General features: G+C 36.8%; 3 protein-coding genes across 5 annotated transcripts in view; 2 read left to right on the forward strand and 1 right to left on the reverse strand.

The window, feature by feature from the left end:
- Positions 1 to 18,678, forward strand: part of LOC134741947 (muscle-specific protein 20-like) — a 32,855-nt gene extending 14,177 nt beyond the window's left edge. The window contains exons 2-4 of the mRNA XM_063674840.1: positions 11,471 to 11,679; positions 16,437 to 16,557; positions 18,296 to 18,678. Of these exons, the coding sequence (XP_063530910.1) occupies positions 11,471 to 11,679; positions 16,437 to 16,557; positions 18,296 to 18,487 (522 nt within the window). The 3' untranslated portion in view covers positions 18,488 to 18,678. The remainder of the gene's footprint in view (positions 1 to 11,470; positions 11,680 to 16,436; positions 16,558 to 18,295) is intronic.
- On the reverse strand, positions 2,654 to 4,497 carry LOC134741758 (muscle-specific protein 20). The gene is made up of 4 exons (XM_063674653.1): positions 4,347 to 4,497; positions 3,676 to 3,875; positions 3,449 to 3,569; positions 2,654 to 3,224 (listed from the first exon to the last, which is right to left on the reverse strand). Exons 1-4 carry the CDS (start codon positions 4,350 to 4,352, stop codon positions 3,042 to 3,044), a joined length of 510 nt encoding a protein of 169 aa, XP_063530723.1. The 5' UTR covers positions 4,353 to 4,497; the 3' UTR covers positions 2,654 to 3,041.
- A 5,268-nt stretch (positions 18,679 to 23,946) lies between the features above and the next one.
- LOC134741764 (mitogen-activated protein kinase kinase kinase 15) overlaps positions 23,947 to 25,115 on the forward strand; it is a 32,081-nt gene continuing 30,912 nt past the window's right edge. For 2 of the 3 annotated variants that reach the window (XM_063674658.1, XM_063674665.1), the window contains exons 1-2: positions 23,947 to 24,121; positions 24,197 to 24,402. In XM_063674658.1, coding sequence (XP_063530728.1) covers positions 24,073 to 24,121; positions 24,197 to 24,402 — 255 coding nt within the window. In that variant the 5' untranslated portion in view covers positions 23,947 to 24,072. The remainder of the gene's footprint in view (positions 24,122 to 24,196; positions 24,403 to 25,115) is intronic. The other variant, XM_063674661.1, reaches the window with a different exon arrangement.

The raw sequence follows: 25,115 nt of genomic DNA on the forward strand, positions 1-25,115 counted from the left end.
TACGGAACCCTAAAACTTAAGAAAATTAGTGTGTAGAACCAAGGGACGTTTTTAGTCGATATAAGTTATACATAAATGAAAATCATACTACAATATACTTTACTTTTAGGAAGAGAAGAAACAATTATTAGTAATTTTTGTGTTTACTTATATTGATTTGGTTGTGTGTCTTCCATAAAACGCATGTTCATGGAAGTTCACCGGTTAAAAATAAAAATTAATCATAATTTCTAATGAGCTGTTAAAATGTTGCGTGTGTCAAGGTTTTTATGTCATGTATAAGAATATATTTAACGCACATCCCCCGTTCGTTGGCTGCCGGTCAAGATAAACAGGACTGGTCACAGACAAGCACTAGCCCACGCTCCTCTTGGCCTACTAAACGAAATTTCTGGTGCAGCAGATCGCTATCAAAAATTACATTACGTCATAAAATAAACAGTACATAAAAGAGATAAGAGATGCTAAATTGATGTACTACTTGTACTAGTAAAAAGGAACGCCTCGCCTCTTTGTACTGGCAAGTTAACGGCTTGGCAGGGAATGTGTCTGTAAAATTAACCTTGCAGTTGAAATAAAGTACATAAGTATATGAGAAACAACAAGACTGATGACTCTTTAGGCTCAAAACATAGTTGTGGCTTCAAAATATTTTGGCACAAATCGCAAAATTTTCTAGTTTACAGTCCTTTAACAAAACCACAAGAAGCTCTCAGCGCCGGCTATTTCAGTTTTATCGCTGCAAACGAAGTCATGGCTTTACATGACATATTGACAACCTGCTACTTTGTCACATAGAATGAATGAAACAGTTCGACGACCTCATACACGCGTTAGGAATATTCTCGTCTGCACATTGTCAAAGATCTGTTCTTCGTAAATCTTGCTAAGATTTTTTGCTTAAAATAGAATGCTTAATATTAGTTGTGTTTTCTAAAAAGAGATTAATTTGAAGTCAAGATAAAAACATTCCTGCTTTCTGGCACATACAGTCTGGCAAAAAAGAGTAGAAATTAAAAAGTGGCAACACTGTGGTGTCGTCCCATTTTTCTTAAATTGATTTGAAAGGGACGACACTACAGTGTTGCCACTTTTTAATTACTATTCTTTTTTGCCAGACTGTTACACAGCTTTTGCCTGTCACTATTTATTTAAGTCCAAGTTATGCATCCCCTTTAAGAGTCCCCGGCAAGCTCGGTTCTCCATACAAACGTAGTTACACTCTCATTTTAAAATGACTAGCTAGATTGCTCTGAAACTTTGTACTTACAATAGGTAGTATATGTAGGTCTATAATTAGTTTATGTAGGTTAAGGTACAATTAAGTTAAAAAAATACAGCGAATTAAAGTTTTTTATTCAAAACTTGTTTGTGCTGTATTTCGTTTGTTTTAAATACTAGAGCTATAAAAACTAATTACAGACCTAGATATACATCATGTCATTGTATGTGCAAAGGGGGTCACTTTTGGGGGGTAAATGAGAAAAAATAAAGTTTTTCAAACTATATCGTGTTACATATCAAATGTAAGATCTCATTTTGAGAACCTCAAGTTTTTTTAAAATAATTTTGAAGTAAATAGTTTAGAAGTTATTTACAAAAATAGCCAAAAAATTACCATTCCATCCTTTATGCGAAACTTCTGATTCTGATTCTGTTAGGAAAACCTATTAGAAATGTGCAGTCAAGCATGAGTCGGACTTATATAATTACTTAATTTTTGATCCGCTCCCTACGGTTTTTTAAGACATTTCACATAAAACAAATTCATTGTTAAAAATTGTGTAATTTATATATACTATCGAACCCTTGGAACGCGAGTCCGACTCGCACTTGCAGGAACACGTCGCACTTAACTATGTCAATAATTTTTCGAAAAAATGTCAATCAGTTCCAGTCCCAATTCTCTTATCTATTTTTTAAAGTAACTTAACATTTACGTTAGTCGAGAATCCTTATTATATTTTTTAAGTCCAACAAAATTTAAAGCTTGGACAGTTATGAATAAATTTCGGCCACTTCACTAAAATTGTGTCATTGAATTAAGAGTGATACAATTAAATTCAAATATGTACTCGTATGTATGTTAATCACGTATGTTATGGAGTAATTGAAATTAATCTTCAATGTAAATTGAGTGTTCAGATCGTGTCTTGCTTGGCATTAGTTCGACCAGTCAGGAAAATTAATATCTCCCTGGACAGAAGTTAATTAGGCCAAGGGTGTCTTGTCTAGTAATTTAATTCATTATGCATACATTTATCATGTATAGTTTAACGAACTATTTATTCGTGTCAGATAGGTAATAACAGGAGAAATCTATAGCATGCTCATTCATTCTTATCTTGTATCACTGCTACGAGTAGAAGAACTAAATAGTGACAATATTATGTTACACAAATACACATAGGTACCTACGTGGGTAGTTATAATATGTATTCCTTCAGTGAAAGTTACTGATTTCACAAGATTAACAAATGTTTACTGTTAACAGCGTTATATACTTAATATTATTTATTAAGTATGGTCGATTCCGTTATACTTATTTTGGTAACAATTCTAGGCACATATTTTTTATCATGCAATTACAAGAACTTTTACGTCCTAATAAGCTTGTAACATTTTGCTTTTCCAAAACTAATTAAATAAAAAAACGAATTCTTAAAAATTATATTTATTATAAAATAGTATTAAATATTTACAGATACTTGTAAAAATCATAACAAAAATAAAACTCGTTAGATTATTAATTCTAATAGTAGCAATACAATAAACCTTTCACAATCTCTGGTGGTGTTAAGCAGAAAACTCACATATCAAATGTTTCATTTAATTTACTGTAGCTTACATTAGTAAATTAATTTAATTGATAATGTATCTTTAGATGAAACATAGTAAAGAAGACCACAAAAACTACATACAGTAAGTAAAAAATACAAAAAGTCGTCCAAACCCTCACGAACAATATGCTGTTCTCGTAAAAAATACTGATTTTGGCCGTTGGTATGAGATACTTGTTAAAAAAGCATTGAAGAGATAAGTTACATGTGGCGGGTGTTGCCGAAGCCACCATGGCCCGACTGAGAAGCGCCCTTGTTGAAACCCATCTGAAGGTTCAGCTCCGCGTTGTGAGCTCGGAGCTGTTCTTCCGTGAATGTACGTTCATTCTTGTCAGCCATTTTGGGACCAAGTTGAGGGCCGGTCCATTCGGGGTGCTTTTGGGTCTGAAACAAAAACAAGAACATTCTGAAACATACAAATCAAAATATTTGATAAAAGAATTTGATTTGTTCCCAAAAAGTTGTAAAAACATTTAGGTTTAATATATCTAACCTAAATTTATAACCTTTTATAAATGAATCTTATAAGGAAATCAAAATAAAGAAATCGCCAAACTAAGATTCCATAATTGTAACTACTTAATACACTGAAAATGTGAAGGACTTACAATCCTGCCAAGAGCGTACAAGCAAAGAGTAACTTGGGGGATGTTACGCTTCTCGAACAAGTCAGCAGTTTGGAAGATTTCTTCCTCCGGGACTCCGTACTTCTTGATAGCAGCCTGGAACCTGAAAACAAAAATATTTGTTTACTCATATGTCATTAAACGAACTCATAATTTGTTTGTTTTGGATGTTTTTTATTTTATTTTATTTTACAGTATTTGATTATTACCTTTGGATGTTTTCCATCAGCTGGAAGTTGGTTCCTTTCTCCTGGATCTTTTTGACGGAGCCAGGCGACAGCTTATTGGCCAGTTTGCATAACACGATGCCATTTTTCAAAACATCCTCGTAGTCACCAGCAGGCAGAGGCTCTCCGATAACCGCCTGAATCCAATTCAGGACTTCCTGTTCTTGTTCCTTATTCCTGGGCTGAAATTGGTATAATTATCATTAGCGATGTCGTAAACATTTTGAACGCTGGCCATAAAGCGCTAGCTCCAGTGCCAACTCGTTTGATGGTCGCTCCAGCATCATCTCCGAAAATAACGTCTAAAGTAACTCGGGCGCCTAAAAATCCCCTCTGGAAAGTTAAGGTAGAGATTTAAAAGATCGTATGCGTCTACTGAGGCGTGCGCGCAGCTGCGCATACGCGTCTAGCTCATTAATTCGTCATTGACGTCACTTACAGGGATCACTTACAAAACTTTCGTAGACATTAATGTTAAATTAACCATATGGCTGCACGGCTGTGTTTAAAAGCGACGCGACGGCGAGAGGTCAAGACAATGTCGAAAGCACAATGTTTTTCTTGGCATAAAATTAATTTTGAAAAAGTTTAGTGAACCGTTCTTAAAATTATTAATAACCACAGTGACTATAGCCAAGTTAAAAAAAACTTACTGCCATTTTGGTGATTTAAAAGCACTGATCACTGGGGCGAGCTTTCGCGGCGGTACCAGCGGCTAGACTGGCGTTCTGTTGCCGCCCGCCCAGCACCGCGTCGCGGGGGCGGACTTACGCCCAAATGTTTTCTACGACTCTGTAAGCATATCATAACGTATCAGTCAAGTGCCAACTCAGCAAAAGCCTGGGTCCCGTAGGATTTATGTTTTCCAAGTTGCATTAAAAATGTTGGTAGCAAATATTCGGTGATGCATTTTTAGGGATGTATTACTAATTTACTTTTTAACATTAACAAACCCAAATCCTAAAATGAATTAATAAAACTTAAGAGGAAAGAGGATGACCGCCTCTCCATACACAAACGTAGTCCCCATTTTCCTCCATGGATATTAATATTATTTTAAATGCTCCTAACGAAGCTGTGAATGATATACATCAAATTGTGTCAAAATATTTTCAATAAGTACCTAATGTTAATAATGTTAAATAGTGGCTGTTTAAAATAAATATCAAAGACCTTTTTCTTACACATATGGACATTCTTGGGCTCATTCTACTCAGAATTGACAGCATTCTTCATCCTAACTTACCTCATCCTACTTACCTTAAAAAAAGATGTCCCAAAATGTCCGTTCCATTACGACACGTTTTCGTGTGCAAAAAAAATTTCACTTGTGTCTCGTTACGGACACAACAACAAAAATTTTCATACACATTTTTGGGATATTTTTTTAGCATCAGGATTGAATATGCTAGTGATTCTGAGTCGATTCAGGATCTGTTTGAATCAGGTCTTCAATATTAAAAAAAAAAACTATTAATATCCAGAGAGGAAAATGGGGACTACGTTTGTATGGAAAGATTGGAAACGCAGTTTCGGGGCGGTCGACCACTTGTTGATGCAATAAGTTTTATGAATGGCCAGTTATTTGTGTCTAGGCAGCTCCACTATTAATTTTCTACATTGTGTTTTTCTCTGCGGTTATCTGCGAAGTAAATGATGTTAGTTTTTATTTGTGGCTACTGAATTCTAATAAAACTAAGAGCTGTGATCAGTTATATTTTTATTTCCACCACCAACCACAACACCGACCTCTCTCCGGATGTAGGTAGTTTATCTTTTTTGACATTAGAATTTATTTCGTAATCAAATGATTAATACATTATTTCACAAAATACAAAAATAAAAAACATTTCATAAATTCTTAATATTTAAAAATTTACCTTATAAAATAAATTACAATTAAATAAAAACTAAATTATAACTAACAAAAATAGTCCCCCAGATCTGATCCCTGCGGAAGGGATAGTTTACTTAAGGGTATACTTAATGCTTTACACCGATAGTTTTTCATTGAATTACTCAAAATGGCATGTAATCATGATTGCAACTATTGTAAAGAGACCTAATTTTAATATACCTATGTTATGTACGTTAATTTTGTAGCGCAATTTAAATACTATCTAATAAAAAAAATCAGATATATTACACTACTAGGTACTTAGTTTATTTATGTAATGGATTCAATTTCAAATCTCAACACTTTAGACAGTTGTTAGCAGTAATCAATGAACTAAGACGCTGGGCACTGAAATAGAAGTGTTGAACGACTCGAAAGTTAAACACGCCATGGCCATGACGGACGAGACGAAGACTTTGAGGTTCCCGGTAGTGATGAATTAGCGTAATTTATAGATGATGAAAATAACGCTGGTATAACTTGTTTTTAATTGTGCAATAAAGTTTAAAATAAATAAATAAATAAATAAATGTAGACGAAAACTATTGGGCCCCCGTATGTTGGCTTACACACACTGCTAGGTACATCAGAGCGCAGTCCATAAATAATGCTTGTATTGTAGGTACACTACTTTTTTATTTCGAACAGGTATATTTATGGTATTGTAAAACAAAATTGTACAGACTTAAAGTCACTTTTCTTTACGATCTAGGTAAATTTAATTGCAGTGTAAACTGTGAGTCAAATATAAAACAAAAATAAATTTTTTGATGGTTATTCTCTTATACTTTTATTTACCTACAGCATTCATACAAAAATACGAAAATATTTATGTGGAATTAGATATTTGATTTGCACAGCTGTCGTATTGCGTCAGTTTTAGCGAATGTAAAGAATTCTGTCTAAAATTAGATTGACTGAAGTGGTATGGAACACTTGAGAGTAGTTTTTGAACTTTACGTTGTGTTCATTTCTAGCACATACAAAATTAAATATACCTACCTACAACCTCAACCGCAATCCCCGGTGCAAAGGTGCCCATTGAATTGCAATGGATAACATATAATTATTTAATATGAATATTAAAAAAACTGTCAAGATCCGTACCAGGACACGATATATTTTTTTAACATTCAATTATTCTTTCTTGTCCGACCGACTCAATCTTGATCGATAATTATTACCTATTTAATATTATGCAGTACAGTTTCTATTGAAATAAAGAAAATTAAATTGTTTAGTCAGGTGTTCTTCTAGGAAATCTAGGATATGTGGTATTGTAAATAGTTATATTTTACAATACTACGTGCAAATATAAAATAAATATTACAAATAGGTCCCTTTATCAGGAAAAAAATCCAAAACAAACGTCACTTTTTTTACAATATAGGTAATAGTAGTAGTAGTAGTAGTAAATCACTTTATTGTACAAAAAAAAGATTGTTAACATGAAATTCATATAAATTAATAATAATAACAATAAGTAATATAAGTGTAACAATATAATTAAGGAAAAATTACATCTAAATAAACGCCAAAGATAGCGTCGGTGAGTCCGGTAATTTATACCTTCAGATGAGCATTCTTGTATATATATATATATATATATATCGAAATCGTTAGAGCCGTTTCCGAGATCCCCGAAATATTTATATATATTTATATATTTCGGGGATCTCGGTGAATCGATTTCGATGAAATTTGCTATATGGGAGTTCGCGCATTTTTGATTTTTTATATGTTTTCCGAGCAAAGCTCGGTCTCCCAGATTTGATGATGTATGTGTATTTTTTTAACGAACCCAGTAAATATTAAGTAAATTTTATTCCGGACTCCGTCCTCTTTCTTAGCGTTCGCCTCAATAAGTCTAAATACTAGATCAATATATAACTATATAAAAGTTGATCATAAATACCACTTATAAATTAAAAAGATATTTGCTGACATCATTCGGGAGCCACTTAATCCGACAATTTGGCAACAATAATGTATTTTCAAATAATTTGAAGTGGGTATTTCTATTTTCTCAGCAGTCGGTGAAAAATTGGTCTTGAGTAATATATGATGCCACTTGTCATCGAGTCGCAATCATTCTTAAATGATTGACTCGAATTTAATATTTGTCGCTTCGCGTTCGCGTTGTTTCTTCAGTTACAATGCAACAAGACAACAACAAACCCCTATTTGACTCGAGAAAGTGACAATAGTTATATTATATGTTTTACATAGTAAGTAAAGGGAAAGTTGTTGTCAACCCCTTGTAAATAAAAGAGCAAGCGAAAGATTCCAAAATTGAAGACCGAGTGTAGAGAGTGGTTAAAAAGTCATCATGACATTTTAGCGCAGGCGCAGGTTAGATGGCGCTGACGTCACCGCAAAGTGGATGCGTTCGGTGATAAATAAGGCCGTGTTGTACGGTTGCGTTCGTGACCCACAAATGGTCTCGCCGGAAGACGAGCGCTGACTTTAGGGTTAGCACTATGCTGAGGCAGGACCATTTCGTGGTAAACTAGGTATAAACTTTTTTGTTTTAAATATACTTTTTCTTTGTAATACGTTTGTATGAAATGTAGTTTTTCCATGAATAAATGAATTCTATTCTATTTAAAAAAAGTGGAAACTTGAGCGTTGCAAGAGTTTCAAGGTACGTGTGTTAAACAAACTTTGGTCCCGAGTAAAATACAAACAATTTCACCACACCAACGCGAGGAAAGTACTAGGGTGATTCAACATTTAAATCTCCACATGATGAAATTGTGGATTTTTATATTTTTTTCTTATTGTCTATATTTACATATTTTATTTAAAAGAAAATTTCCTCTTATTTATGATGATGTATAAAGCAGAGCTGCTATTGGCTGTTTCTTTAAGAATTTAGTGAATTGGACTTACAAAAAAGACTCGATTAAGATTAATTTATATAAATTTGTATTATCGATCAGGGACTGTGCACGTGTGATTTTGAGCACTTTAAAGTTGATCCACCCACTAACTGAAATACATATTACAAATCAAATCCAAATGAATCCCATCACTTAAGCAAGCTCGGTTCTCCATACACACGTAGTTACGCTCTCATTTTTAAACGAGTAGCTAGTTTGCTCTGTAACTTTGTACTTACAATAGGATATGGTATATCTATGTCTGTATTTAGTTTATGTAGCTTCAGAAACCATAGTTAAAAAAATACAACGAATTTAAGTTTTTCATACAAAACTTGTTTTTGCTCTATTTCGTTTGTTATATAAACTGGAGCTATATAAATTAATTACAGACCTAGATATACCTCATGTCATTGTATGCGAAAAGTTTCATTACAATCGAACACGTAGTTTTAAAATGAGAACGAAACTGCGTTTGTATGGGAAGGTGAAATTCGACCGAGCTTGCCGGGGACTCTTAAAAGTCAATTCTACCAGCCGAATTTAGGAAAACTCAATATTTGCATCAAATGACTTTGCTCTCTTGTGGATAAAATGCAACTTTCTTATCAGTTTTTGAAGTAAGTATAAAGAGCCTTTACTAGCTGGTGTGGTGAAAATAATTTAAGTAAATGCTACAAAATAATTATTATACCTACCACAATAATTTTGGAACTTATCTATGCCAGTTACTACTTTATTGAAGTGAAGGCAGTATCCTTGAACAATAACGCGGACAGCTGGGTTCCCCCCTCTGTAGCCCCATAATGAGTTTAGACCAAATAAAATAACTGAATAATAAATAAATGTAGAGCACTCGTAGAGTCTTCGCTCCTGATTTTAGTGGTATCAAATATTCTATAAATGATCCTGTTTGGCCGCTTTCCAAACTGAAACAACAAACTGGCCACGTGGCTGGGGAAGCCCTAACATTTGCAACAAATACCTGTATTCAATAATACATACTAACTAAATTAATGCTTAGATAAAAATGTATATGAATCGTTTTCGGCTCTTGTGATACGAAGATGATTTCTGCTCATGAATTTCTAAAAATTATGTTGACATGAAAACAGCTGGTCGCATGACGCGTGGTTGAAGCTCGGAACTCAGTTTCTCCGAAATTCACTATAAAATTTTGATATTAGATTAATTTCGCATTTATATTATTTTTGTAATTAATTGTGCTAGTTTTGTTGCACCACTTTGCGAAATTTCGCATTTAAATTATTTTTGTAGGTAATTGTGCTAGTTTTGTCGCACCACTTCGCGAAACTGTTATATATAGTAAATTAATGAAATACATAGTAAACCAGACATCAAAAACCATACATTAAGCTTTATATTTATATCGGATTGGATATTTCCCGAGAGAAAATATACAATCATACTTACTACCTATATTTAACTACCTAGATTTAACTCCGTAATAGATAGATACAGTCTAAGGTAAAAACGTGCCTCGAAAATCACGAAAATTTGATTCTCGATCAGATGGCGCCACTACCTTTGGCCTACTCTCGTATAGAGGGCGTTGACAGTTTCGTTTGTTATTTAACAAGTTTAAAACATATCAGTGAAAGAAATGGGTCAAAGTCATACAAAAATAATTAATGTAAATAAAAAAAACATTTATCCATATTTAAGTACATTTTATCGTCCTTTTATAAATCTACATTTTTAGTTTTAAAGTGTGTCGATAGATGGCAGTGAATTTACTGTGGTTACACAATTTACTATGAGAGTACCGCTCTATCCTATTATATCCTCTTTGATACAGATATAGTAGGAGTGCCTATAATAATTGATGAGTTCGCTCGATTTCTTCAGGATCCCATCATCAGATTCTAATCTGAGACCATAGAAGCGTCGACATCAAAAAATCGGGGAACCTACAAAAAAAACCTAAACCCCAACAAATTGAGATAGGTCCTCCTCCATAGTTATGAAGTTTGTTAAAAGTCTAAAAAAAACGGGCAAAAGCGTGTTGATGCCACGCTTAATGATGGGTTCCTTACCTTCATACGTCCCTCCTAATAATACATTTTTTTTGTTTATTTTAATATTTCTCATTTCATTAAAATATAGCTTAAATATAGTTTACGAGTAAAATGGTTGTGACAAACGTACAGACAGACCGACTGACGGACAGACGGACGTGATGAAACTATAAGGGTTTCTGTTTTGCCATTTTGGCTTCGGAACCCTAAAAAGGAGTTCTACTCCATTCGTCAGATTGATAATTTACGAGAAGTTAAATTAGGTTAGTTAGGTAGGTAGGTAATGCATTAAATACGCATAGGATACGCAAGTAAACACAAAACAAGCATTTACGCTTAGTTAGCTAAACAAAACACGTAATAATTTTGTAGATCTAGCTGCCTAGATTGTTTGTGTTGCAATGCACTCGGTGATGCTTAGCTGTTGTTTAACGTAAATTGTCTGTCCTTTACAACACACGTGGTAATATGGGAATGTCCCACGATAAGAACAACGCTTCCACGGACGTAACTATGATTCTATGAAATTAGAAAGTTGTGCATGTGAAATCCATTTGTGAAGCATTTCCCTGCTTTCGGAATAAAATAATAATACGTTAGACTTCAACTTTGGAGGTACCACAAAAAAATGCGATAGTTACATTATGCGTCCCTGCATAAGTGCATATACAATGTACCTTTATAGTTTACAAGGCATCTCTCTCTTTGCGGTACTGTAAATACCCAAAGAAAGCAGAAAAGTTAAGTCTTATAGTATTTTTAATATGCTGTCATCTCCATAGAATTTTTAACAGCTGTCACCGTTCTTATAAAAATACTTACATAATTTTGGTATCAATACCAAATTAAAGTAGGGACGCTAAGCGGTAAATATTATAATTTTGCCGCCGATCCTTTCCCATGTAGCTTTTCATTTTTCCCCACATTTATCATAATATTCTTCAATATTCATATTCCAGTGCGCTGGCAAACGTGAGCCTGAGAAGGAAGTAGAAGCCCAGCGATGGATAGAAGCCGTGATCGGAGAGCGGTTCCCAAACCTGCCGTACGAGCTGGCGCTGCGGGATGGCATCATCCTCTGCAAGCTGATGAACCGGCTGCAGCCCGGCATCATCACCAAGGTCAACATCTCCGGCGGGGACTACAAGTTCATGGACAACATTAGCCAGTTAGTATACAAAATAATAAATTATATATCGTCTACTATGGAGGAAGAAGAAGCCCAGCCATGGATAGGAGCCGTGGTCGGAGAGCGGTTCCCCAACCTGCCGTACGAGCTGGCGCTGCGGGATGGCATCATCCTCTGCAAGCTGATGAACCAGCTGCAGCCCGGCATCATCACCAAGGTCAACATCTCAGGCGGGGACTACAAGTACACGGACAACATTAGCCAGTTAGTATACAAAATAATAAATTATGTAGGTATATCGTCTACTATGGAGGAAGAAGCCCAGCGATGGATAAAAGTCGTGATCGGAGAGCGGTTCCCCAACCTGCCGTACGAGCTGGCGCTACGGGACTGCATCATCATCCTCTACAAGCTGATGAACCGGCTGCAGCCCGGCATCATCACCAAGGTCAAAATCTCCGGCGGGGACTACAAGTAAAAATTTAATTATTATGTCGTGTACTAAATAATGTCAATGAGTAATCTAGTACTTAAATTTATCGATGAATATTTTAGATATTTGACCCAATTACAACGAAAAACAGCTATGATTTCGAGTGTATCAAGTATAGCATATGTGAACGAGAATATGTAGGGTCAAGGAGGGAACAGTGGCTTGGAAAAAAACTGCCGGGTACAGTGGCTCTCTTAACCTAATTCTAACATGAGAGAGGCTATTAGCTTCCCTGCTAATACAACAGAGACATTCAGTATTCGAACAAAATCAAATGGACGAGCAATGTTTATTCTAACATGTAAGGGTGCTACACTATTAGCGATATTTGGGCGACCGAGCCACTATTTGCGTTCAGCCACAGTTCCCGCCTTGACCCTACCTACATATTCTTGGCACGATCTGAAGACCGATGACCGAACGGCATAATGGACTTTAACAATCGATGTGTCGTTGGATGTCGTGTTTGTTTGTGTTAACTAGTTGGGAGCGGAATAATATAATATACCTATATTATAATACTAGCTGTGCCCGCGGCTTCACCTGCGTGGAATTCGGTCTGTGTCAGTAAGCGGCTAATTCACCCCTAATTTATCTCCCTGTCCCCTGGAGACAGAACTTAAAGTAAAGTTGACAGATGGATACGCTAGAGGACTGTAGTCCAGATAAAATATTTACAACTCCGTAATAGATGTATACAGTCTAAGGAAAAACGTGCCTCGAAAATCACGAAAATTTGATTCTCGATCAGATGTCGCTACTACCTTTTGCCTACTCTCGTATAGAGGGCGTTGACGGTTTCGCTTGTTATTATTTAACAATTTTAACGCATATCAGTGAAAGACCATGGGTCAAAATAATAAAAATAATTAATGCAAATAAAAAAGATCATTTATCCATATTTAAATACATTTTATCGTATTTTAATAAATCTTCATTTTTAGTTTTAAAGTGTGTCGATAGATGGCAGTGAATTTACTGTGGTTACAAAATGTACCATGACAGTACCGCTCTATACTATTATATCCTCTTTGCTACCACTAAATAAAATTACACTCCAAAATAAATATATTTTTTGCCCTTATTCAAATTTTTGACGTGATTTAAACGGCATAGAGTAGTAGGTGTATATCGAACGATACAGTACCATTTTTGTATTTTTACGTCCTTGACTGTACCTATGCAAATCGGGTACACTACATAATTCCAAAAATTTTTATTCCGAATTTTAGAATGTCGAATTTTATCATTCCGAGTTTTAAATGCTCGACCCATCAAAATTCCGACTGTCATAATTACGAATGATGAAAATCACGAAGATTTATATTTCCGAAAACCCAAAAAGCCGAATATTGTAAATTCCGAACTACATAATTCCGACTATAACAATTCCGATGGTGGCAAACACCGAATTTAACATTTACGATTTTCAAAATCACGAATTCGGAATTGCCCTTATTCCGAATTAACGTGATTCCTATTTTAAATATCCCAATTTTTAAATTTCCACTTTTCTGGCAACAGTTCGTTTTCTTGGGGGTTGCAGTTCTAACCTAACCTAACCCACTTTTCTGGCAACAGTTCGTTTTCTTGGGGGTCGCAATTCTAGCCTAACCTAACCCACTTCTGGCAACAGTTCGTTTTCTTGGGGGTCGCAGTTCTAACCTAACCTAACCCACTTCTAGCAACAGTTCGGGTTCACAGGTTCGCAGTTCTGTCTAATTTATTTATGCCGAATTTTTATGCCAAAAATATTTTATGCCGAATTTAACATGATGCGGCACGACAGGTACCCGTAATAATTACTAAAACGTGAGTCTTCATTTGAATATCACGGATTTCATTTTTCCGATCTTGTAAAAAACCGAATTTCTGAATACCGAATTATTTTATTTCCGATCGGACGATGATTTTTCGGAATTTAGGAATTCGGAAAAAAAAATATTTTCGGAAAAGTGTAAAATTGGAACTTTAAGCTTTCTGTCAAGTGACAATCGGATTTTAAGTTTTCGGAAATAGCACATTAGTGATTTTATTCCATCGTGTTTTTAAAAATCGTAATTTTGATATTTCGGACTTATAAATAATCGGGATTTTAAAAGTCGTGGTTATAAAAATCGGAAAAACGTATTTCGGAATATTTGGGTATTCCCATCAAAATCATGTCATCCAAATCGGTCCTCCAGTCAAATCAGTCTAAGCATGACGCCGGCGGCGGGCAGTGTCTGCCCCTTTTTTTCTGTTTTCGGAGTGGGAAATGCATCTGCCCCTACGACTTGTTGATGGTCATAGCGAAGCAGACGCTTACGGGGACCTTTAGGCGCTTGAAGCGGAACGGGAAGTTGCTCGGAATGAGGGAGATACGCGGGAGGAACACGGCTTCTCCGGCACCACACTCCGTCAGGATCTGCGCCTACATATGTATTACGTACGATGTATTTGGGATCACAATCGAACTCGCGCTGGCTTGCCGTTTCAGCCGAAAGCGAAGCGACCTGCCTGGCTAGAGCGCCACTGAGTCTCTCACCGTGGTTTTTCTCAGACTCCTGAGACCGTGCCCCTTGTGGCCGCAATGCATTGCGAGACTTTCGCGAAAGATTCGATTTTGTTCGGGAAGACATGGTAACGCGTTTAAGTCCCAAATCGTTTGACATTTACTGAAAAATGTTTTTTTAAAGTACCCACCTTCGTGACCATTATTAAGAGGAAAGGGCACGGCCGCTTCTCCATGCAAACGCAGTCTCCATTTTTTTGGTTAAAACTACCCTATGTTCTTCCACGGGACTCAAACTATCTCTATACCAAATTTGATCTAAATCGGTGTAGCGGTTTAAGCGTAAAAAGAAATTAAAAAAAGTTTTTTCATATTTTTTGTGTTTTCACTCGGGAATAGTGTCATTTTGATATCATAAATGAATTCGGCATACCCGATTTATACAAAAACGATACCTAACTTGGCCTAGTAGCTAAAATGATATAGTTATCAAGATAAAGTTTTTAACCCCTTTTTCACCACCATGGGGGATGAATTTTTAAGAACGCTGAAAGTAATTTTCTTGCTTTTTAATATAATAACGTTTTGCAAAGTTTTAAGTTCCTAGCTTAAAATAAAATTTGCACCCCAAGACAAACTTTCATCCCCTTTTCAACCCCCTGAGGCGTAAATTTCCAAAAACGTCAAAATTAGTTTTTTTGTAATCGTCTATCATACCTTTCTAAGAAGTTTCAAAGCATTTGTAATGGATTCAAACTTTCAACCCCCTTTTACCCTGTTAGGGGACGAATTCTTGAAAACGCTAAAATCACTTTTCCTGTATTATAATAATATGCCCATTATACAAAGTTTCAAGTAACGCACTCAAAAAAAAAAATGATCTCCATACAAACTTTCAACCTCTATTTCACCTCCTTAGGGGATGGATTTTCAAAAACGCTGAAATTAGTTTTCTTGTATTTCAATAATATATCTATTTACGAAGTTTCAACCCCCTTAGGGGTAAAATTTCTCAAATTTTTATAGCCTTTAACCTGGCCGTGGATTTTTTCGACAGATTAGTAAAGTTTGCATCAAAATCCGTTCAGCCGTTTTCATTAGTTGCGCGGTCAAATAAACAGACAAACAGACAAACAGATAAACAGATAAACAGACAAACAGATAAACAGACAAAAATTCTAAAAACTGTTGGAATGTGTTCTATTATCGATTCTAAGTATCCCCAGCCAATTTTTTTTCGAATATCTTTACAGACTTTCGACCCTCTTCCGCTTTATTATATGTATAGATAACCTATACTAAACATAGTATGAGTATATACGGTGAGCCCATTAAATGTTAAGTAGGTTCGTTCCTGCTTTGGCGTCGTGTCATATTGGCTAAATGGCAATTTGGGCAATTTTCGTGGGCCGACATCTATGTACCTACCTACCTAGGTACTCGTACATGGTTGTGTGTAACAATATTTAATTTTCTTTATATCTTTAAGGATATTGCAAAAAATAAAAAGCTTGACAATGACCACGCTTATATAGGTCGCAGGAAACCCGTAGCGCGCGATGTGTGCAGCGCAGTGCAATCTACCAGCATGAAATTGAGTATGCTTTCTTGCTTGCCGCAACACTCTACAACATAAATTATTTGATGGATATCAATATCATTAGAATTGTGAGGCAATTATAAGTAAATATTAAATTGTATTATATAAGTAGGTACCTACTAAACGATGCAAAGGATATATAATTTAATTCATTACATAGTCTTATTTTATTTATTTAAAATAGACTTGTTTTTTCTTCTTTTTTTCAGGTTCCAAAAGGCGTGCGTGAAATACGGCGTGCCCGACGTGGACCTGTTCCAGACCACGGACCTTTGGGACCAGAAGAACATTGTTCTTGTTACCCAGACCATCTTCGCCATTGGCAGGACTGTAAGTTTGCTAGGTCACATACTAAATTTATTAAGTACTAACTATTTTTTTCAAGTACCTATCTAAAACGCAATATAATTCTCTTGTGGTTACACGTAATGAATCGTGTAACCTGCGTCTTACGTAAAAAACTCGCGAACGGTAAGCGAAGCGGCGCGGCGCCGCGCGGCGGGCCCACAGCGTTCGCGTTCGCTACGCTACGAGATCGCCCACGTAGGACGCTTTTCTATAGGTATCAAAGGATTGATTCACCTCGCGCCGCATCGCTTCGCTTCGCGTTCGCGTGTTATTCGCCTACGTAGTACGCTGCACTGGGTAGTTAAGATGCCAATCGTTTGCGCTTCGACAAGGAAACGCTATCTGTCTCTCTATCGCACTAATATGTAACAGTGATAACTAAGGTACTCAGTATCGTAGCAGATAACAGAATTGTTTAAATTCAGCTGCATCGATACTGCGAAAATTGTATTGCAGAATTTTACTTGGCAACCAACTTTTCGCCAGTTTCATTTGGCCGAATTTCATTTCGCAACTTTACATAATCCAACCTAACCTTTTTTTTTTTTTTTTTCTTTCGTTGGAAAAATGCTTTATGCATACCCACACCCTCGGGGGAGAAAGTGCGGGTTATGTGGGACTCGGCAAAAGGCGCCACTACCCACTAAAAAACCAACGGTATGCCTGCGCGCCGCCAATGGGGCGTGGCCACGGGTTCTCTTAAGTACGCAACCGTGACCACGCCGGCGCCGCCCGCCACTACCACATGCAGCGGGCCCTTCTCTGGGGGGGGGGGGCTAGGGAGTAACTTCTAGCCCTGCCTCCTCAGAAGGCGCGTGGGCACACCACCACCTCTGGACCGCTTTCCACGACCTCTCGTCGGCGACCATAGCCTTAACTACGGCCGGCAAGGAGAGGTCGTCCCCCACCACTGCCATGAAGTCACGGCGCTGCCCCGCCCAGGCTGGGCATTCCTCCAGGGTATGCTGCCCCGCCCAGGCTGGGCATTCCTCCAGGGTATGCTGCGCCGTGTCCTCGCCGCAGCTGCACTGGTGACACTCGGCCTTCACCTCCCGTCTTGCGAACCGGTGCAGGTAGCTCCCGAAGCAGCCATGACCCGTGAGCACCTGCACCAACCGGAAGGTTAGCGAGCCCCGCTCTCTTTCCAGCCAGTCTTGTAGGACCGGCCGGACCGCCTCGACAGTCCTGTGTCCTCCCTCGCGCCCAGCTAGTTCTTCCTCCCATTGGAGGACGATGGACTGCCGGACGAGCAGCCTCTGCGCCTCTACTTCCCTGGGCGCATGATGGTACTCCTGGAGCCGGAGGTCCCTGCGCCACTCGTACAGGGCCGCTTGGGCCCCCGCCTCCAGATCCCAAGGAGGCGTTCCCGCTAATAGGCACGCCGCATCATATGAGGTGGTGCGGTACCCGCGTACGACGCTGATGGCTATCGCCCTCTGAGCCTTCCTCAGCAGGGCGAAATCCAACCTAACCTAACCCAACCTAGTACGTCATTTTCATTTCCCCCGACTATGGGGTTGGGAAATGAAATGGTTGCGAAAGAATTATTTGGTAACGATTGGTTTGTCAAATGAAACTTTGGCGAAAAGTTGGTTGCCAAGTGAAATTCGGCAATACAATTTTCGCCAAAAAGGGTGTATAGCACTTTGCTACTATCACGCTCGCCGGCGTAAAAACATTTTCGTAATCTTGGATTCACCGATATTGTTTTTTTTTTCAGGCATATAAACATCCTGAATGGCGCGGTCCTTTCCTCGGCCCTAAACCTGCTGAAGAAAACAGACGCGAGTTCAGTGAAGATGTCGTTCGGGCAGGACAGACTGTGATCGGTCTGCAAGCCGGCACGAATAAACACGCAACGCAATCTGGACAAAACTTTGGCGCGTCCCGCAAGATCATCCTCGGCAAATGAAGTACCAGGACGATAGGATATTTGAGGAGATGATGCCTAGTCAACGTTAGCAATAATTATTTTATTTATTATTTAATCAACTGTTTCATAAAATACATATTTACCCATATTATCACATAATGTTTATATTTATAAGTATGTAATTTAAGGCGGTAATGTAACAATAAATAAATATTTATTTACTATTTTTTTCATTGATTTTTTATCGAAATATGTGCATAATAATAATAATAATAAAATTCTTTATTTCAGGCCAGATTGCCCATAGATTGTTAGTTATATACAGACTTATAATATTAGAGTTAGTACATCTTAACCTAGGTATTTGCATAGGGGTGCAAAGGGAATGCATAGTCTGTCAAACCAATTTAGCTAATACCTAGTAGAAAGAGGAGAGAAATTTATATTATTTATGTGACATCGAGGTCGCCCCAAATTGCCACATTGCCTCATTAGGCATTAATTGATTTGTCAGACTAAGTATATCAAAATGCATAGGAAACAAGGAAAGAGGCTACATATAATATAGCAACAATATAGTTTTCATCTCTCCTATTCGGAAAGTTCACCTTTCATAGGCTGGATCCCACCCTAAGGTGGAAAGTAATTCTAATATAAATATGCCTGGCAAAACTTTTATTTTTTCTAATTAATACAATATTATTTTCAAATAAATTTTACCGTAATCTTCAACTAATTTATTTCATTGTTGTTATGTGGTTTACCTATAATTTGTTCTAAAGAAATGTACCTATGTACTAGTTTACCAATAATAAACCTACATTTCTTGTATTTGACTTTCCTCATAGTCGAAATGAAAAGTAGTGTTTAACTCGGGTAAAAGTAACCTTCCACCCTTGGTTAACAATCTACTATTTCACCACCCCAGGGCGCGGATTTTTGAATTTGTAGCGCTCGATTTCGTCACTTGAAAATCTGTGGAAAACGGCGAATTGATATTTTTGAAATGCGAGAATAAAAATTGGGAATCTACTGGCATTGGCCACTTGTTTTCAAATAAATAAAATGATAGACTGGAGATATATTGAAGGGAGCCAAACTAAATCGAGCGCTCGTTATTCAAAAATCGGCCCCGCCTGTACTCCCTCCTCCCTTCTTAGAGGCTCCATTTGTTCTTCTATAACTGATGAGAATGTTGCATTTTACCCACAAGAGTGGCAAAGTAACGAGTTGTTTTCTTTTGACTTTTAAATGAGAATTTGAAATGATAAATGTTGAATAAAGTTCATTTTGATTTGATTTGTAATATTTTACAGTTAATATTTTCTTTGTGTGTTGGTGTGGTGAAATATTATTGTTTATTTCACATGATAGCAAAGTTTGTTTAACCCTCGAGCCCTTTTTGGGTTCCGTACCCAAAGGGTAAAAACGGGACCCTATTACTAAGAGTACTAAGACTCCACTGTCCGTCTGTCTGTCACCACTGTCACCAGGCTGTCTCTCATGAACCGTGATGTTAAATTGAAATTTGAATTTGAAACACTTGAAATTTTCACAGATGACTTATTTCTGTTGCCGCTATAACAACAAATACTAAAAACAAAGTCAAATAAATATTTGAGTGGGGCTCCCATACAACAAACGTGATTTTTTGCCGTTTTTTGCGTAATGGTACGGAACCCTTCGTGCTCGTGTCCGACCCGCACTTGACCGGTTTTTGAAGTAAGAGCTGGTGTGGTAAGATTTCGATTTAGATATTTATTCTCATAATAAAAGTAAGTAAAAGTAACTATTAAAGACTAAGCGAATTAAATCAATGTACGATGGTCGACACAATATAAATATCATTACATCATATTTACCAAATATTTACTAAACATAGCGACATCTCGTGGTGAATAGTCGAACGAAGGCATGCCAGAATTACTGTAATAGTTCTCTTTGTCGGCGTTTGGTGGCGTCGTTTGGACTACCATTCGAATTTCATGCCAGCCTGGTACAAAAGGCAGCAAATGTGTCGAAAACCATTTAGTAGCGAATTATGATCGCGACAAAAAATCAACCGCATGAATGGCACATAGGGTCTCATTTCCATTACGTAATGATAGGATTGGTTAGTTTATTCAAGTTTATCATAAATATTTAAAATTATCATCATACGTAATTATGATGGTATGTTTGATGAAAACGGACTGACGAATCGGATGCTGGTTACATATTAGTTTGCTGGAAACCGATAGAGCCGCACCTATCTAATATAACTAGATACTAGGAATTAAACTATGCTGTCAGATTCCAACTATAGCTTGGTCCCTGTCGGTTGATAAAATATAGTAGTAATTATTATAGTTGGTCAAACCAAGTTATCAGTAAATAAGAACAAAAAAGAACTATATATACTCATCCTTTTCTTTTGTGTGATAGTACTAGTGTAAGACAAAGATAGTATAATTCTCTCTGCCTGTTTGAAATGAGACAGTCCTTTGACAAACTATATTTTTGTGGTCTCCGCCATTTTTATTATCGAATACCTTTATTGCTATGTGTGCCTGGTAAGATGTACATGCAAGGCGCCCGAAACTCTGAGGATCCTGCGCTATTGGAGCAAAACCAAGTTTATCGAATCCACCACCTACAGCGACGCCAGCGACGGTATAACTGTCAATACTGAATATAAAATGTGAATGTTTTTATGAATGTAATTTGAATTTACGTCGTTGTCTTTTTTAGGGTTCCGTACCCAAAGAGTAAAAACGGGACCCTATTACTAAGACTCCACTGTCCGTCTGTCTCTCTGTCTGTGTGTCTGTCTGTCACCAGGCTGTATCTCATGAACCGTGATAGCTAGACAGTGGAAATTTTCACAGATGATGTATATATTTCTGTTGCCGCTATAACAACAAATACTAAAAACAAAATAAAATCAATATTTAAGTGGGGCTCCCATACAACAAATGTGATTTTTTTTGTCTTTTTGCGTAATGGTACGGAACCCTTCGTGCGCGAGTCCGACTCGCACTTGGCTGATTTTTTGTTGTTTATTCTGCAATCTGCTGTAAGCATCGTAAAATCCAAAATTAATCAGTCGATTCGCACTGTTGTACATTGTACATGGAAGCCACTATTACGAAATGTGATTCTCTCGTTCACAATTATTTCAACTGGAAATTATAGAGATATGAAAGGTAATAATTTAAATATTATTTTAATTAATTAATTGCATTGAGAAGATCAATATAATCAAAATACTTTTTATTAATTTAAGTGGTAGCGACATCTACAAAGACTTGATGTAATGAAGTTTGACAATTTGTTAGCTATTTGACATGCACTTAGTACAAATATTTTATTTTAGATGTCGCTAACTTCCATTATATTCAAGGGCAAGTTAGTGATGTACAAAAACTTGATATTGAATATTTTATGTTGGAATTTTGACGTAATGATGTTATAAATCCAAAAATTATACTGTTCTCAACTGCATATTGTTTAAGAACCAAGCACAAGTATGTAGTCTATGGTATATCTTCTGCTTCGCTAGGCTTTTAGATTGTTATTATATTTAGGCATTTTTAAGTTACGCAAAATAGATAAAATTTATGAACAAGCCAATTTTCAAGGATTATTTCCGTGAGCTTCGAGTTTTTAACTCTAAATCATCATTTTGGATTTGTATTAAAAAAAAATCTATTAACAAAATCTAAACCTGGAACTCGAACGCACGGATGTAGGTACCTATTTGTTCTTATTGATTACAGCATACCTGGCAATGACTACTCTTTCCCATAGGAAACTCTCCCACTGGGAGTTTTTTATGTAGGCGTCGTCCTTGTGTTGTCGCGTGTCAGTGGTGCACAGGTATTCTACAACTTAAAATGAAACCCTAGAGCGAAAGTCGAAAATCGAAATTCTTTATCTGCCTCTCTATTGCTCGAATGCAAGAGTAGGCCCACTGTGGTATACCTACCAGACTATAATTCTTTATTTAAACTTTATTGCACAAATTTACACAAAAAGAGTACAAATGGCGGACTTAGCGCCTTGAGGCATTCTCTACCAGTCAACCATTGGGCTAAACAGAGACAGTTAGTTTGGTAAATGTAGAAATGTTAGAAATAAAACTTATTCGTAAATAACAATGAGGGCTAACGCGTATGAATTCGCCGCTAGGGGCGCTAGTGTAGGTGGTGGTCTTTTCCATAGTTCGAAATGTCAAATGTCGCTTGTCACTTCAATGACTGACAGCTGTTCTTTAGTCTTTTGGACCACCATCAACAGAGGCGCCAACTGGTGAGCAAGAAAACGATAGCCCTCATTAAAAAGGACTGCCAATCAAACTTTCTTAACTTATTATGTTGTACTGGTAATACTGGTATTCATATTGTTCTTTTTTTGCTTTTTTTTTACTCAAAATTTTTGATATAGCTGGTCAAACCAAACTGTCAGTAAATAAGAACAAAAAAACTATACTCATCCTTTTCTTTTGGGTGCTAATACTAGTGTAAGACAAAGATAGTTTGATTCTCTCCGTCTAGACAGTCCTTTGACAAACTATAGGTACCTACATTATAAGACACATATACTTGTAAGACACATAGTCTGTCAAACCACTTTGTCAAAAGAAAAAGGCCCGAAATTCAAATTTTGTTTGGGACGATAACCCTTCATGTCTATTTTTTTTTAATTTGCCGTTTTTTAGGGTTCCGTTAGCTTAAAAGGAAAAAACGGAGCCCTTATAGAATCACTTTGTTGTCCGTCCGTCCATCTGTCTGTCAAGACCCTTTATCTCGGGAATGCGTGGAGGTATCGAGTTAAAATTAAAACTCAGGTCTACAGCCCCTTGAAGCTGTGAAAAAATCACTTCTAAGTTAAATAAAAAAAAGATACGGCCGTTTATGCCGCAAAAAATGTAGGTAGAGTTAGACCAAGAAAAGTCTGCAGCGATTTTGATATCACACGCAGCGCACGTGTTATTTATACGTCATAATTTCATACAAGTTTGACATTTAAAATAACACTTGCACTTTGTATGCTATCAAAATCGCTGCAGACTTTTCTTGGTCTAACTCTATCATATAATAATATGTCGATACTCTCAAGGGAATTAAAATTTATAGGGTACCTCCCGTTGACCTAGAACTATGAAATTACAGTAACATCGTCTTACACTACACGTATGGGAAAAATCTGAAAACTATAAATTCGAAAACAAATTTGTACGGAACCCTTGGTGGGCGAGTCCGATTACTCCGATTCGCACTTGGCCGATTTTTTCTACTGACGGAAATGGATTGATTGACCATTGACAGGCTATTCTTGTTTCTTCTTCAATTTAAGAGTTATTCTCTTGCCGGTGGAGTATTTTCCATTTCTCCCGAGACTACATAAGTTAAAACGAAACATGTATTGTTGGCAAAATGTGGCTAATATTGCTGTTCAAAGAATATAATATTGCTGTTGCATTGTAAACTAATGTTGTGTAGCGTTGCGTGTGGCACATCACTAGTGTTAAATAACAAGCCAAAGCCACTTGCTGGGAATTTACACTGAGTATACTTCGAGTTAAAAATTAAGACTGAAATTAATGATTAAAACTGTCCAAATGTTGATGGTAACATGAGAAAATGATAACATTTGGCGCTGCAAGCAGTTCCACGGCTCTGGAGGACACTGGTGCGACGTCGTGAACTTTGTTCAACTGTTTTTGTGAAGTTTTATGTTGGTGTTATTATTGTGTTATTGTTTTAGGTGAAGTACGAAGTATATGCGAGAGTGTGTGCAGTGATGGATCTAACGCTACGGTGCAGGCTGGGGGCGCTAATGTGAGGCCCCGGATGGATATTGCGTGTGTAGTGGATATTACACAAAGCACCAACCTAGGGCACAGAAAACGAGCTTTGGAAGAAGTCAGGTTGGCTGCTGATCTTGTAAATGCAAACCTACATCATATCCATGTAAGTAGCTTCTGCTAGTACTCAGATGTCCAAATTTTTTTTACATATTTGTAAACAGATTTATAAAGTTTTAAAATGCTCAAGCTTAATGATGTCCTATCACCACTCGACTATAGTCCAGTACTATAACTATGGTTATAAAAGTATTTTGCTCGAGAACTACAACTTTCAAATATAGTCACACCTGAATAAAGATATTTAAGTTAATTTTCGACAGAAGTTGGGAGCTTTTGGAATTTTTTTGGTTGTATGGTATTGCAGAAAATCTCATTATATTTAGTATTTGATAATCTCTTGGGTTTCTAACTCCTAATACTAGGTAGTACACATTACCTCCAATGAAATTTGAATCATTAAATGGAACAGAGTTGCTTTTGTTTAGTTCGATTTTAACACAAAGGAAAGCCTTCGCCAAGTCCTCCATACAATTTATTCAAGAGGTTATTCTTGATATATTTACTTTACCCCATTTTAGAGTAATCTCCTCTAGCATTGCCACCAACTTTTCGTTGATTTGGCTCCGCTTGGCTATAGTAGTGGCCCGTATTGAGGCTGGCATATGCTGGGGAACTTTACCACATAACATGATTTATTAAACAACCAGCTGTAAATTAGCAACATCAAATAATGCAATGCATTTCATAACTCAGCATATTTTTTTACCCCAAAGGGTAAAAACCCTATTACTAAGACTCCACTGTCCGTCTGTCCGT

This window comes from Cydia strobilella, chromosome 1, assembly GCF_947568885.1.
Source record: "Cydia strobilella chromosome 1, ilCydStro3.1, whole genome shotgun sequence".
Classification (NCBI taxonomy): domain Eukaryota; kingdom Metazoa; phylum Arthropoda; class Insecta; order Lepidoptera; family Tortricidae; genus Cydia; species Cydia strobilella.

Excerpts from the sequence above, each read along its gene's own strand:
- LOC134741758 (XM_063674653.1), bottom strand. Across the intron at positions 3,570-3,675 it reads CTGATGGAAAACATCCAAAG|GTTCCAGGCTGCTATCAAGA; the intron begins GTAATAATCAAA and ends TTTTGTTTTCAG. Across the intron at positions 3,225-3,448 it reads TGTACGCTCTTGGCAGGATT|ACCCAAAAGCACCCCGAATG; the intron begins GTAAGTCCTTCA and ends TTTTTGTTTCAG.